General features: G+C 37.4%; 4 protein-coding genes across 6 annotated transcripts in view; 3 read left to right on the forward strand and 1 right to left on the reverse strand.

Moving 5' to 3' along the window:
- Orp8 (Oxysterol-binding protein-related protein 8) overlaps positions 1–14,652 on the forward strand; it is a 101,785-nt gene that overhangs the window by 14,614 nt on the left and 72,519 nt on the right. The gene's annotated exons all lie outside the window — the stretch shown is intronic.
- The window catches only part of LOC149623334 (core alpha-(1,3)-fucosyltransferase-like), a 78,590-nt gene that overhangs the window by 14,108 nt on the left and 49,830 nt on the right, over positions 1–14,652 (reverse strand). The gene's annotated exons all lie outside the window — the stretch shown is intronic.
- LOC149623335 (progestin and adipoQ receptor family member 3-like) lies at positions 1,274–8,993 on the forward strand. The gene is made up of 2 exons (XM_089853150.1): positions 1,274–8,147; positions 8,246–8,993. The coding sequence occupies exons 1-2, from the start codon at positions 7,475–7,477 to the stop codon at positions 8,515–8,517; spliced, it is 945 nt and encodes a 314-aa protein (XP_089709276.1). The 5' UTR covers positions 1,274–7,474; the 3' UTR covers positions 8,518–8,993.
- LOC149623336 (progestin and adipoQ receptor family member 3-like) lies at positions 9,247–14,535 on the forward strand. Its single transcript, XM_089853152.1, has 4 exons — positions 9,247–11,620; positions 12,140–12,186; positions 12,313–12,766; positions 13,468–14,535. Exons 1-4 carry the CDS (start codon positions 11,527–11,529, stop codon positions 13,722–13,724), a joined length of 852 nt encoding a protein of 283 aa, XP_089709278.1. The 5' UTR covers positions 9,247–11,526; the 3' UTR covers positions 13,725–14,535.

Here is a 14,652-nt window from a genome sequence, read left to right on the forward strand (position 1 = left end):
CGAAAAGGTATGTAAAGTACATTCTGAAGTAGTTTAAACCAAAGATATGGTGAAAATTCGAATAGCGTTATGATTAATTACAAACATAAGTTGATAAGAAAGGTTCCATAAATATGTCACAGGTTACTTTGACCTTGTCATGAAGTAACGTAAGTGAAACGTCATAGATTCCTGTAAAGCGACATCTGTTGAGAGGCTGTCAAAGGATTTGTACAGACTAAATAGGTAAATGGACTGCAAAACCTCGTGTAGTCAATTCTCGCTTGCTGTTCTGGAAATAGCTCCCAGTAAGCCTGTATAGGAAGTGACATACTTATTGAATGCCCAAGAACATGTTAGAAACGCTTAGAGCGACGTAACCTAACCTGATCTAACCTACTACTGTTTTCGTTTTGGAGAGTTTTTTTCCTTAATCATTATAACTTCTAAAGAATCAACTTCTGGTACGTGCAGGTAGTTAGACCGCCTTGAATCAGGCCTCAGCTGGACTGGAAAGGAACCATTGGGTATTTGGAACGGGAGAAAGTTTCTTATTGTGTATGGGAATGTGCCGGTTTGCTTTGTTTCTACTTTAGTTTTTGTTCTCTTGTTTTTTGTTTTCACCCTCAATTGGTAACTATTAACGAAGTAATCCTAAGGGTGAAGCGAGTCCGCCCAAGATATAATAAAGGAGCCCCACCTTCGCGTGTATTACAAACTTAGTCTGAAAATTTGTTTGGAGAACACGCTTATAGTTCCCATGGCTCTGTCCCACTTCCTCCGTGTCTTCATTTGTATGGTAAATTGGACCTTTTGTTCGAAGACAGTTTGAGATAAGTGTTATAAGTTTTGTTAGCGATGTAGATTCCAAGTGAGACAATTAATAAATTATTTGTTAGAGTTAGGGAAAGTTTTCTGTACCACCAAACTCTGTACATTATTTTCCATTATTTTATTTCTATCAGGGATATATTTAATTTTAGAAGTAGGAATGGAGAACGGTTTGTATTTACTTCAGTCCGACTCATATCCCTGGGTATAAGCCACTCCCTCCAACACGTAGCGAAAAGTTTCAATTATCTTATTGGCTCACTTAAACTACGTTTTAATGACGTTGCTTACGGGGACGGTGAAAAATACGTAATCCTTTTCTACCTCTGTCGGTATGACCCGCCTCTTTCTTTCATACCCCCCCTCCAGGCCTCCGTCCCGTGGAAGGGGGTCCGGGGGTCCGGGTCTTTGACGCGCGCCCAGATTACTCTGTTCTCCATTCCTACTTCTAAAATTGAAGCTATCCCTTCTTCTATATACACGGTGTTTCTGATAAGTCTGCCAGAAATTAAGGGGGATGTTCTTTGGGTGATTTAGAGTCGAAAATGTTCGATGATATTTTGCCATAAGGGACACTCCTTAATATTGTTCAGAGTATTTTACGGATGACCCCTTCTTTAATACTTAGTTGCGATTTAAGATGGATATTTCCTTTAAAAAGCGAGTCCCGAAATTGCATTCGCATCTCACTGAAACGTATTTAAACGTTTATGCAAATTTGAGTCCCATCGCTCCCAATTGGAGTTTCGGAAAATGATTGAATTCGAAATTGCGAAATTATGGACAGGTCGATTTCTATACTATAGAGTTGCGCGCTTCCCACGGGCCATGGGTATATGGACTTCAAATGTACACGAGTCATTAATAAAGGTAGATGGATTTTATGAATCGTTAATGAATTATTGGAAAGAGAGAGAGAGAGAACTTAAAGGCGCGAATTCCAGGATGGAGAAGGTATAGGCTTATACGCAGTTTGAACTTCAGGAAGGTTTATTATAAATTGCTTGATAAATTTCCGTAAATAAATCAAGTCTGTTAATGGAGCGAACCATTGCTCGGGAGAAAACTATTCCTGAGATTTGTATATGGAAAAGGCTTAACTGACTGGACTTCTAGTCCCCCTTGTCTTGTTTGTTTGGGAGCCTTGAGATTTAGATTCTCCAACCGAAGTATTAGTTCGTTCTCGAGCCCCTATCAAAGGCAAATATGAATAAGAGAAAGTGAGGCTGTATAGCTCAGGTTTGTCTCTGAACGAATAAGTTATTTACTGCCCCCTGCACGTGAGCGCGAGTACCTCGGAAAACCAAATCATTTTTATTAAGTTTTGTATGATACGTTAGTCAAGAACCAAGTCATTCCCTGAATGCCTCAAAAGCCGAATTAGTTTCGTAATGTTGACAAAGTAGAGCGCTGATTGGTTGAGCGAAAAAAAAAAAGCTCAAAAGAGAGCTAGACGGCGCCATACCTACCAACATACCTACAAACAGGATGTTTCTGACATGGACCTTGGATCCAAGCATGGACAAAGCAAAGCAATGCTGTATTGGTTCGTCCATGTTTCTGATAAGTCTGGTATAAATTAAGGGGGATGTTATTTGGGTGATTTTGAGTCGAAAATGTTCTGTGACATTTTGCTGGCCTCACTTTCTATTATTTCTATTTGCATTTGATAGTATCTGCTAGTTTATCTCGGGTCTTGGTCGGGACATTTTCTGCATGCTCTTATTAATTTCCGGTAAATCGATTTATCGAACAGATTTATCCAATGGAATTCGCGTTTACCGCCTGTCCATAGCTAAGGTTAGGCCGCAGTTGCAAGTTTTGCCTTGCGTTATTAATTTACCTCCTCCTCGTCCTCGTGTTCCGTAACAGTATGTTAAAACTAAGACACGAAAATGGCTTCCCTTCTTGTTGTCCTCCTGTTCCGAGGTGTTAAAAGGGTTTCTTCTTTTTTTTCTCTCTCTCCCTTAAGCCTAATTAGCACTCAGTTCCTCGCGCTTTCTCGACCGAATATAACATCACGTGATACTAGTACTCCTACCAAGTTATAATGTATTAAAAATAATTTAAATGGAGAGATCTAAAAGTTGAAACCAATGTTACAAACGTTTGTAACAAAAGAATGAATGTACTTTATGTTTTCTCCGATTTGAAAAAAAAGAACGTCTCTCTCCTCCCATAACGACATTTTGATTATATCGTTAGCGCCTCTTTTTTCCCGCCTTTTTTTTTCTTTTCATTCTCCACTGGAATCCTTGATAATGGCGCGGGAATCCATGATATGTCGGGAAATGTCTCTCTTAAAAGCTGCAGTCAAGAACTTGATAATGTTTTAATCGATAAAAACGCGGCAATATAGACTTTTAGCAACTTTAGGGTTATTTCCTTTCTATATTCTTATATGCCACCATACAGAGAGTTTCTAATAAGTCTGTCATAAATTAAAACGTGTGTATACTTAGGGTCAAACTGAGAGAAAAGTGTACTGCGACATTTAGTTACAGGGACATCATTAATTAAATATTGTAGACCCGGCCATCAGGGTTGCCACAGTACCTGGAAATCCTGGAAAAGTCAGGGAATTTCAATTGCATATCGACTTGAGAAAATATGTAGTCACAGCTAATTATAGGCGCACCAACTCAAATACGGGACTACATTAACTGTTTCGGATAGTTCCAAGTAAAGTTTTATTAATTACTAAATAGTAGTTTCAATTAAAAACAAAGATAAAATTTAGCATAATTTTAGTAAGTAATTTTTTAATTCCACATTCTTACTTTTCTGTTAGTGTAAGTTTGAAAATTGGTCAGGGAAAACCTGGAAAAGTCAGGGAATTTTGAAATGAAAAATCTCTGGCAACCCGGAATTTTGAAATGAAAAATCTCTGGCAACCCTGGCCATGTTCGTATGACACTTTCCATCCTCAGTTTGACCCAAAAAACACAACACCCTTCAATTTGTGGCAGACTTTTTAGAAAGAGCCTGTATACTAACTGAAGAACAATAATGCAACTACTATCGTAGCTTCTTGAGAAGGATGGATGTCGCTTTTAAGTGTTTATTGCGAAAGGAACTCGATAACAACGTCGTTTTCTTGTTTTTGGATTATTTAATCTGTTTCGAAACCAAGGGTCTCTCCTCCTTCCCAAACGCCAAGATTTTTAAAGAGACTATCGGTCGATGTGAAGAGTCCTCACATTTTTATCTCCCATGCTCCCCTATTTTTAGTAATACTAGAATAAACTCTCTTGATGTAACGTTTCTAATTAAGGGTTACTTGTATTACGTTAAAGTTGTTCCAATCGCTTGTAATTTAGTGAATACAGGATTAGCGAAAATTTTGATAATAAGCCCCCTAATTAGGGAATGTGGGTTGGACACTAATTAAGTTAATTCAGATACGTACGTACGTTATTAGCATGGAGTTCAAAAGAGCTATAGGGATCCGATTGACGTTATCAAATCAAAGCTTTCAATCCCCTTTTTATTGATAATTAATACAATTACTGTATACAGGGTGTTTCTGATAAGTCTGGTATGCATCAATTAAAGTATGTTTTCAAACTGAGTGTAAAATCATGGGCTCCCAAACATTGGCCAGTAAAACAGTTAAATAGTCACACATGTGCAGTAGGATTTAACAGACTTAATAGTCACACATGTGCAGTATTACTTATCAGAAACACCCTTTAATTATGACCGACTTACCAGAAACACCCTTTAATTTATGACCGACTTACCAGAAACACCCTTTAATTTATGACCGACTTACCAGAAACACCCTTTAATTTATGACCGACTTACCAGAAACACCCTTTAATTTATGACCGACTTACCAGAAACACCCTTTAATTTATGACCGACTTATCAGAAACACCCTTTAATTTATGACCGACTTATCAGAAACACCCTTTAATTTATGACCGACTTACCAGAAACACCCTTTAATTTATGACCGACTTATCAGAAACACCCTTTAATTTATGACCGACTTATCAGAAACACCCTTTAATTTATGACCGACTTATCAGAAACACCCTTTAATTTATGACCGACTTATAATAAACACCCTTTAATTATGACCGACTTATAATAAACACCGTTTAATTATGACCGACTTATAATAAACACCGTTTAATTATGACCGACTTATCAGAAACACCCTTTAATTATAACCTACTTATCAGAAACACCCTTTAATTTATGACCTACTTAACAGAAACATCCTTTAATTTATGACCTACTTAACAGAAACATCCTTTAATTTATGACCTACTTATCAGAAACACCCTGTATGTAAATATATCGATAATTAATTCCCTCCGCAAACCAAATAATTAGTAGCTCAGGTAAAATTTTGTATCAACGTTATCAGGTGTACAGGTAAAGGTCCAAATTAATTAATTGGACTAGAGTTGTTGTTGTTCTGCAGCCGATTTTCCTTTCGTAAAACGAAGACTGATAAATGTTATTTACATAAACGTGATACGTATGGTCTAACCATCTTTACATATTACAATATTGTCGAATTTGCTAAAACAACCGAAAATAAACTTGATAAAAGTTTCCGAACCTTTACCGAACAACGTTATTCCTCTATAGTATCTATACCCTGATTAGCTATTGGAATTGTTTGTTTTTTTCTTGTTTTCTTTCTTTCTTGCGACACTCTTCGAATTTGAATTTCTTTTTTTTTATTTTGTTCATTTTTCGTCGTTTCGTGTCCGAAATCGAGGTCAAATAAATGTCCGTCTCATTGTGAAGTTTCTTAAGGGTAAGGACTTAAATCTATTCGAAAATAGCATTGATTATATTGGAATTTTGTGGTTGAGATGATGCTGCTGGTGGATGTAAAGGAAAGAAAAGGGTTTGGGAAGTATTCCAGGGTTGTTACAGTGTCTGGTAAATTTAGAAAGTTAGGGATTTTAAATATGAGCGTCTTAGATTTTGGCAATGAGTGAATGTCAGGGAATTTTAAAATTATCATAAAAGTCATGGAAGTGTATATTTTTTGGTAATATTTTTATTGTGGTATATACTAACATGAATAGCCGGCATTTTTAGCAACAACGTTCTAAGTTTTCCACAAATGAAAGTTGTTAAAGTGGTCAGAGAAAATGACTTTAGTCGTTCAGGGAGAGCCTTGAATTTCAGGGAGGGAATGAACAATCTGTGGCAACCCTGTATTGAGTCTAGCGGAATTCGATCTAAGGTCTGGGAGACTGGGACATTTGAAAAGTTTGTAAATTGCGACAACGTGTTTCGCGTTAGAGATTTCCCAAATGGTTTAGCCTGACTCCGAACCGCCTTAATGCTAGAAAAAAGAAAAGCTAGTGTTGTTGCAGTTGGGTTGGAAGAGAGTGGATAGACCACGAGTTTACTTTCTCGCTTTGAATTTCTTCTTCTATAAGTGATTTGAAATCGAATCCCGTTGTATTGACCCAGCGTGTAAAAGTATGACGTAACAGAAACCTAAGATAAGTTCGGGGACTTTATACGGGTTCTTGGTTTGCCCGACCGATAGATAAAAGACCCAAGGTTTTCAAAAAGGGGAGGGGTGCAGTATCGTCTGCTTGATACAGGGTTAAGGCTGAACATCCAGCCAATGAAACGCGAGGAAGGAGGAGGAGCGTGCGGTTTAACAAAGTTTTAAGCCCTTCCCCTTATCTTCAATCAGATATTAGTATGGGGTCTCTGGCTTCTTACATATTCCAAGTATGTATTCCTGCTGAATAACTTTCGAAAATACAGTTTATCATAGTATTTACAAGGTCAACTTGGACAATCTTTGCTATATTGTTTCCAAGGATTTTAAATGAAAACAATAGAAATCAACATATGGGCCAGATAAATTCCTGGGTCGCGTAGTTGAAAAAGTGCGCGCTGGGTTTTGGTTTCAAAAGCAATTATACAAACCATAAACCCTGGGCTTTTATCTACATAACACCTGTACTCTGTACGTTAATTAAAATTCAGCAGACAGCTATACCATACGACACTATGCATTCAAACGTCAGATGCGAATTTAACTTGACAAACGGAGACATTTAAATCGCGTGCCTTTTATTTAAAAAAGTACATCTGTATTTTAGCTTCTTCAAACAATTATATTTAAAAGTTGAAAATCTCAAACAGAATTTCCATTAGTCACTAACGTATTTTAAAAGATTGGGAAGAATTGTTCACGGAACAAAGTTTAAGTACCTCATTATCTAACCAACTGATAAACGTTTCAACTTTTCTTTTTCCCCGTGATTTAATATCGGTTTTTCGCTATCATTACTCGTATGAACTTTTAAGAAAATCTAAACTATTGACAACTGAAATCTTTAAAGAATATCGCCAAATAATCATCTTTAATTTATGGAAACGATGCCAAAATATACTTTGAATAACAAGGTTCAATTTTTGTAAGATAAATATATAACCTTAGAGCTTTAGTCTAAGTAACGTTCGGAGATGTTAATCGTGAAAGACTATAAATTGCATTATTTATTAGGGTACTGTTTAAGGCGCTAAGGTAATACTACGAACGTAAGGATTTTCCCCTCTCTCTATCTCTCGTTATTTCTTTGCATTTCGGTTTGGAAACTGTACGGATTCGGAGGTAGCTATTACTCACTTTAAAGATATACTGAGTTCAAAATATTTCCGTAGCAGTATGAGTGTGGAATCAGCTGCCATACTTTTCCGGCATTTTACCGACCGCAGCAATTGGCGTAAATATATAAACGTAAACTGTTTCGATGATTATCCGACACGACTGAACACCTACGATGAGGCACCCTCCTTTATGAAACATAATCCGTATATTCGGACCGGATATCGAAGTCATTTCAACGCTAGACAATGCGTCCAAAGCATTTTTCGTTGGACAAATGAAACCCTTAACATTTGGACGCATGGAATTGGGCTCTTTATCTTCATGTACCATATCATGGAGATACTGTCCTCCGAGGAATTCCAAGGAACGCGTTTAACCGGAACCCAAAGAACGGTGGCCTTGTACCAATTGACTTGTTATTGTATCACCATGGGGACGTCTTGTTTTTACCATACTTTCTGTTGTATGTCATGCGAAGCGCATAGGAAATGTTACATGATTGACGTAATTGGGATTGTCTTTGGATCGACCGCCAACTATTTGAACGGAGTTTATTACTTGTTCGAGTGTCATCCCGGATGGAGAGCCCTGTATTTGGTACTGACGCTCGGCGTGGCGTTGATTATTTTAATGTCCGCTATCAAATCGATGGTTTACGATGACCCGGAGGAGGAAAAGAGGCGATTTTTAAGTATTTGCGTATGGATTGGTGCTGGGATGCTGGTTCCAGGTAATTTTTGGGTTTAAGTTAGTCGCTTTCCCGCATGCTGCGCTTAATTAATCCAAATCCATACCCAAACCAATTTAACTAAGCCGTTGTGTTCACAGTTCATTGGATGTTTCTTAACGATTTTAAATGGACCAGCTACGCCAGCATATTTTTCCCAAGATTTCTTGGTTTCTACGGTTTTACCGTCATTGCCTTTGTATTTTTCATGTGGAAATTACCAGAAAGGTTATGTCCAGGAAGCCTAGACTACGTCGGACATAGTCACCAATGGTGGCACGTTTTATCAATGACCGCTCTTTATTGGTGGTTTAAGTCCGGCATTGTTTTTGCCGATTACGCAAATAATCATACGCATTGCATTAACGGATAAATTGTGACGTGTATTAAACCCAAAAATATTTTGTTATTAAATGTTATTCAATATAAAATAGCATTTCCTTCCGTTATTGAAGTATATGCATTATGCACCCACCGCTTTTTGAACACTGTTCTAAATACTTAAGCCTTGTCCACTATATACAGTTCACTGGATGTATCTTAACGATTTTACATGGACCAATCACGCCGCTGCATTTTTCCCGAGATTTCTGGGTTTCTACGGTTACACTAATGTTGCCGCTGTCCTTTACATTTTCTGCTTACCAGAACGCCTATGTCCTGGAAGAGTAGATTATATTGGTCATAGTCATCAATGGTGGCATGTCTTGTTAGTTGCCGGTCACCAATAGTGGTTCAAATCGGGCATTGTTTTTGCTGAATACGCGAATAGCAATTTGTTGTGCGATTAAAAAACTTGCGCATTATTTTTTTATGGTTATGTTCTAAATCGCACGCAGTGCACTGGATGTACCTTAACAACTTTACCTGGACCAATCGCGCCATTGTCTTTTTCCCGAGATACGTTGTTTTATACAGTTATCTCTCGACTGCCTTTCTCCTCTTCAGTTTCCGTCTACCAGAACGATTATTTCCCGGGAGTTTAGATTACGTTGGTCACAGTCACCAATGGTGGCACATTTTTTTAACCACAGGTTTTCATTATTGGTTCAAATCCGGCATTGTGTTTGCTCAATTTATCAATAACCAATTACAGTGCGATTAATAATGAATATAATTTAATAAATGGGGTCATATTTCTAGCAGTTTTAAATTAATTTAAATAATTTACAAAAATAATTTTTATACGTTTAAATGATTTAATAAAGTTGTATCTAGGTTTCAACGTGTATTTTAAATTCGTCTTCCAAACCACTTTTTTTCCTAGCAGCGGAAGGCACAGATAACAATTTTGACGGTGTATAAAAATGCTTGTAGATTTGAGATATACGTTAGCGATGGAAAAACTAGCAAACGCGTTTATTCAGCATGGACTCTTCTTTAAGCGGACTTAACAATGAAGTATTTTCGCAACACGAGCGCAGTTAGCTTAGGGGAATTCATCTCACTTGCCCCCCCCCTCCCCTGGCCTACCTTTAAACAATGCTTAAAGTGACATTGATATACCAGGAAAGATATACAAATACTTATTGAAGTCCCCCTCGCGTGCTGTATGACCATGATGTTACTAGACTAGACTCTCAATTAATCCTTTCCGTGGAATATTTTTGTTTTGACAAAGTGCTATAGTAGTTTTCCTATCCCTTATAGTGTTTATAAGGTCCATGGTTTCACAAACTCTCGCTCGGTAGAAGTCGGAAATCGTTTTCGCGAGCCATTGCATCGGTAAATAGGTTTTTTTCCCGCGCCAAGGGCTCAACTCTGCAACCGAATTTAAAAATCTACCCTAGATTTGAAGTTTTTTTTCTCTCCCCGCAAGGTTTTTACTGCAAATTTTATTTCTTTTGGCATATTTTTCCACACCGTTTAAAATTGCGTACGACTAGGCCTAGAAGTGGATTGATATCGTTACTAAAAACGGGTCGGTTATAGATATGAGATTACGTTTGTTGAAAAAGTTTCATAGGGAGGGGGGACGTTCTGAAATAGGCTTAAATTAGGCCTAGAAATCTAGGAGCCGGAATTTCTTCTGTTCTCAAAAAATACGGAGGGACAGTTTATTAAATACACGGGAAAATTAAGAATAGGTTTAAATAGTTTTTAAATAACACGAAGTTATTTCAAGGGCAACTGAAAATGAAACAGCTGTTCGTTTGGTTGGTGGGAAGTTGATACGTAATGAGTTTTGAGCAGAGCGTTATTTGGGTCTATTCAACTCACGTGTCGACTTTTCAGAAGTTTGTCAGTGTAAGGTAAACAGTATTTTATAAAATTTGTCAACCAGATATTTATAAACCGTTACTACAATTGTTTTAAGGTATATTATACTTCTCAACGTCAGATTTAACTGTAGCTCTTTTGTCTTTGAAAAGCATACCCCACACTCAAATAAATCCACTAATATCGTCCGAGTTTGTTTAAACTATGAAACTTTGGAGAAAATCTACGCTAAAGTTTAAAGACATTAACCGAAAAAGCGTGTAAGAAAAGGTCTCATAGCGTCTCTAATTTGCGCGAGAAAAATCGCAGACAATCTTTTCAGTTTTCATTTTAGAATTATAAGTTTAACACAGGCAAGGTCTTGTAAAACCAACTTAACGAAATTGAATTGCGCAACCTCTATAGCAACGGTTGCTATACACGTTTTCCGGTCAAACTGCATTGGTATTACGCTTATGTATTTCTTTTAGCGCGATCGACCACTTTGGTTTACACCACGTGAATCCTCTTTTAGAATATGAAATCTTACCTATAGTAGATTATATTATCTTTGATCGGTTCTTGCACCGTCATGGCACGAGGAGAAATAGGGGGAAGGGATAGGATGAAAGCACCCAGAATTCCTTTCGACCATTCGGTCCGCATTACCGAAATCGATCCGTTTCTCCTAGCTGCTCTCAACGCCAAAGAAAAGGGTTTGGCTGTTCGTGTTCTATTCCACGGTTTTCTGGGCCGCACTTCTACGTAGCGAATATCAAATCGAAGACTGCGTACATATACCTATACATAGCGCGGCTGTTAACGGTTACAAACCGCGGAGAAACACCACCAATACAGAATCGGGATGATTCTCGAGTTCCTGGCTCAGCGACGTTACTATTAATTTATCACGTCAAAAGCCAATTGAAAGACAAAGTTCTACTACGATTTTCAAGTGCTCGAAACCCTCATTTCGCCACTACTTTATAGCGCGAGATTGGTTCGAAGAGAAGGAATCAAATCCTAGGGCCGCGGATACCAAGGCACGTGGTGACCAGCTTTGGATGCGCAGAAGTCCAGATTTAGGCACAATTCTTAACCCTAATTTCGGATACTGTACGTCGGACGGAGAAAATTGTATCCGCCGCATCTTATCTTCCGAGAAATTTATTAAATTTATACGATGCCAGATATAGTGACGGCAGATCGGCTATCGCCTTCCTTCGCGCCGTTTATTAATCCTTACGTTATTAATGGGTATCCGTTACACGTTAAAGGTGAGCTACTTTTAAATCTACCTATGGTTTTTTTGATGAACGTACGTCTGTTGTACAAATCGAAAATTCTTAAGCCTTGTTGCTTGATTCGCTTTATTGGAATTCCTTTGGATATTTTTGATTTGCGTGTAGAGGAAGAGGCTTTGATAGTTGTTGGCTTTATATTTCTTTAGTTAAGGAAGGTTTAACCCAAAATAAGTACCGAAATGTGAGAGTTGAGAAAATGTTTGTCCCATTTTTATTTAAAGTCACTGTAAGTTCTTATAGATAAATATAGATTGTTTCTGACGTCACTGTGACGTGCCCGTGTTTATTTCTCTTGGGTCAAACATAATTTTGACTTTGACCAAAAGATCGTGAACTAATGTAAAAGTAATTTTTACCCATATCGTTTTCTCTCTTAAAGTTAATTGGTACTATTTTGGAAGCTTCCTTAAAAAACCCGTTAGTTGGAATTATTTTGGTTGTTCCGACCACGCTTGACCCTCTGTGTTTCCTCCTGTTTCTTTTCCTTTGAAGGCGATACCACAATGTCATTGGTCTTCTCCCTCACCAATGAAACCATGGTAATGGTTGGTATAATGACAAGAACAATGTCAATTTTGTCCACGATGACAAAATTTCGGCATTGTTCTTCGTTGCGCATCCGGATTGATAGCGTAATTACGTTTTAACCCAATTGTAATTAAAAGAATATATGGAGTCATCTCGTGGCCTGTTTGGTGTACGCGTCCATCTTGGTCAGAGGCACTGTGCAATGTGACCAAGCTTGGTGCAGACAATGGGACGATTTTATCATGTACTTCTTTGTGTCGCTGTCTTTCATCACATCCATGATTTTCTCCGTCGGTTTTCACTTGTTCTGCTACATCTCCAGACCGATTCGCGACCGCTGGTTGACCAAGGACATCTTTGGCGTAGTTCTGGGCGTCACTGGACTGGCCATCAGTCAAACGTATTACGTCTTGGAAGAGCACGGTTCGCTACGCCTTAAGTACATGGTTGCCTTAATTGCCTCGAGCATTTACGTTATCAAGAACGTCCTGAATCCCGAAAGCTTTTTGAGCGCCTACAAAGCGCATATCAACTCGTCCAAAAAAACCTTGACTCTCTTAGTTTGGGGACTTTCTTCCTCCATTCCAGTAGGTTCGTAGGCTCCGCTTTATACCTATTCTGTTCATTCGCTACGCTTTCCTTTCCCTTCAACCCTCAAATTAACCTTTAACCGCTTTTGTTTTTTGAAAGACGAAAAGGAACCAAGTGGTTTTCGTTAGGCTTAACTATCTCAAATTAATAATTAGGCTTAACATCTTCCCGAACAATTTATTTCATGTACCACCTTACCACAAATAGGTTTCTTATCTTTTTGCTGATAATTGGGCTTATCATCTTCTCGTAGATAATTAGGTTTATATTCTTCTCGTAGTTAATTAGGCTTATCATCTTCTCGTAGATAATTAGGCTTATCATCTTCTCGTAGTTAATTAGGCTTATCATCTTCTCGTAGTTAATTAGGCTTATCATCTTCTCGTAGTTAATTAGGCTTATCATCTTCTCGTAGTTAATTAGGCTTATCATCTTCTCGTAGTTAATTAGGCTTATCATCTTCTCGTAGTTAATTAGGCTTATCATCTTCTCGTAGTTAATTAGGCTTATCATCTTCTCGTAGTTAATTAGGCTTATCATCTTTTAGGAGATAACATCTTCTGTTTAGATATTTAGGCTTAGTGAGCTTCCTCTTATAGTCCATGCGCGTGCAACATATAAAATGAAGCGAAAACCACTGATTTATTCGTTCTTGCACCATGGCATTTGCATTCCATCCGTAACCCCTGTGTCATTTCCAGTGCATTGGTGGTGTCTGGAAGGTTACGCTCACCCCAGGGTGATAGCCTTCACTCCTCGACTTCTTCTCATCCCAGTCATGGCGGTGGTGGGTGTCTTCATTTACATGTGTCGAATTCCCGAACGTTTCGCTCCCGGAAGATTCGATTACGTTGGCTTTAGCCATCACATTTGGCACGTCATTGCCTTTGGCGCTCAGTACTTTTGGTTGAGAACGTTAAATCATATGATGGAATACAAATACGTTACTAAGCAATAAAAAATATTTAATATAAACTCTATAAATTCGCGCCCAAATCGAAATAAAGACTGAAATTTTAGGGACAAAGGGTGGGAGACAACGAATAAATAAATAAATAAAAAAACAAACAAATATAAATTATTTCGGAATTTGAATATTTCGCAAAATGTTTAAATTTCTCCCTGCGAAATTGTTGATATTTTTTGGAAAAATACTAAAGCCAATTTAATTCTAATTTCGTCGGCTCAATTAATATTAAACCAACCAATAATAGGCCTTAGAAATAAATAATATAAACTTTATAATTAACGAAACTCGCTAATTGCACAAATATAAATAATAACAATATACCGGTACAAAAAGACTATGTAAATATATAAATACTATAATTGACTTGAAAATAAAATAACAATTTATCTTCCACGAACCAATTTTCACGCGCATTTAAGCCTTTTGTTTAATTTTTTTATGGAATATATTTACGTTTTATTGTTAAATAAAATTTTAAATAAAAATTGTTTAAATTAAGGTTTGTTAAATTTCTTACTGCACGTGGCGCATACAGGTATATCGAGTTTCAAGGTTGCGTCGGGTAAATTAGGCTAGTTTAAAAACCTTTGAATTTAAAAAAAAATAATGTATGCGTCCAAGCTAAGGAGCCACTTAGAACATCAGTTATTCGTCAATAAAAACCCTTAACTGTAATAGTTTAGTCTAATGATAGTCTCCAAACGTAAATTATATACGAATTTTTGGCCAGTTTTTCCTGGTTAGGAGTGATTAGGTTTTCGTAGAATTTCAGTTTTACCATTGGAAACATGTTTTGTTATTTCTAAGTAAATGTTCTATGGATTACGTTGAATTTAAGCGTTGCAACCGATTTAGTAGACTTCATTTATCTCTACAGTTAGGTTTAATATTGGATAATTAAATTATGGGAGCTCGT

The sequence above is a fragment of the Phalangium opilio genome, unplaced genomic scaffold, assembly GCF_054372755.1.
Source record: "Phalangium opilio isolate 3A_F unplaced genomic scaffold, DU_Popi_V2 ptg000113l_1, whole genome shotgun sequence".
Lineage (NCBI taxonomy): Eukaryota > Metazoa > Arthropoda > Arachnida > Opiliones > Phalangiidae > Phalangium > Phalangium opilio.

What these genes read in the sequence shown, in the direction of transcription:
- LOC149623336 (XM_089853152.1), top strand. Translation starts at nt 11,527, where the DNA reads ATGCCAGATATAGTGACGGCAGATCGGCTATCGCCTTCCTTCGCGCCG. An exon ending in GTATCCGTTACACGTTAAAG is followed by an intron (nt 11,621 to 12,139) that starts GTGAGCTACTTT and finishes TTTCCTTTGAAG; the next exon opens with GCGATACCACAATGTCATTG. An exon ending in TTCTTCCTCCATTCCAGTAG is followed by an intron (nt 12,767 to 13,467) that starts GTTCGTAGGCTC and finishes TGTCATTTCCAG; the next exon opens with TGCATTGGTGGTGTCTGGAA.
- LOC149623335 (XM_089853150.1), top strand. Translation starts at nt 7,475, where the DNA reads ATGAGTGTGGAATCAGCTGCCATACTTTTCCGGCATTTTACCGACCGC. An exon ending in TGCTGGGATGCTGGTTCCAG is followed by an intron (nt 8,148 to 8,245) that starts GTAATTTTTGGG and finishes TTGTGTTCACAG; the next exon opens with TTCATTGGATGTTTCTTAAC.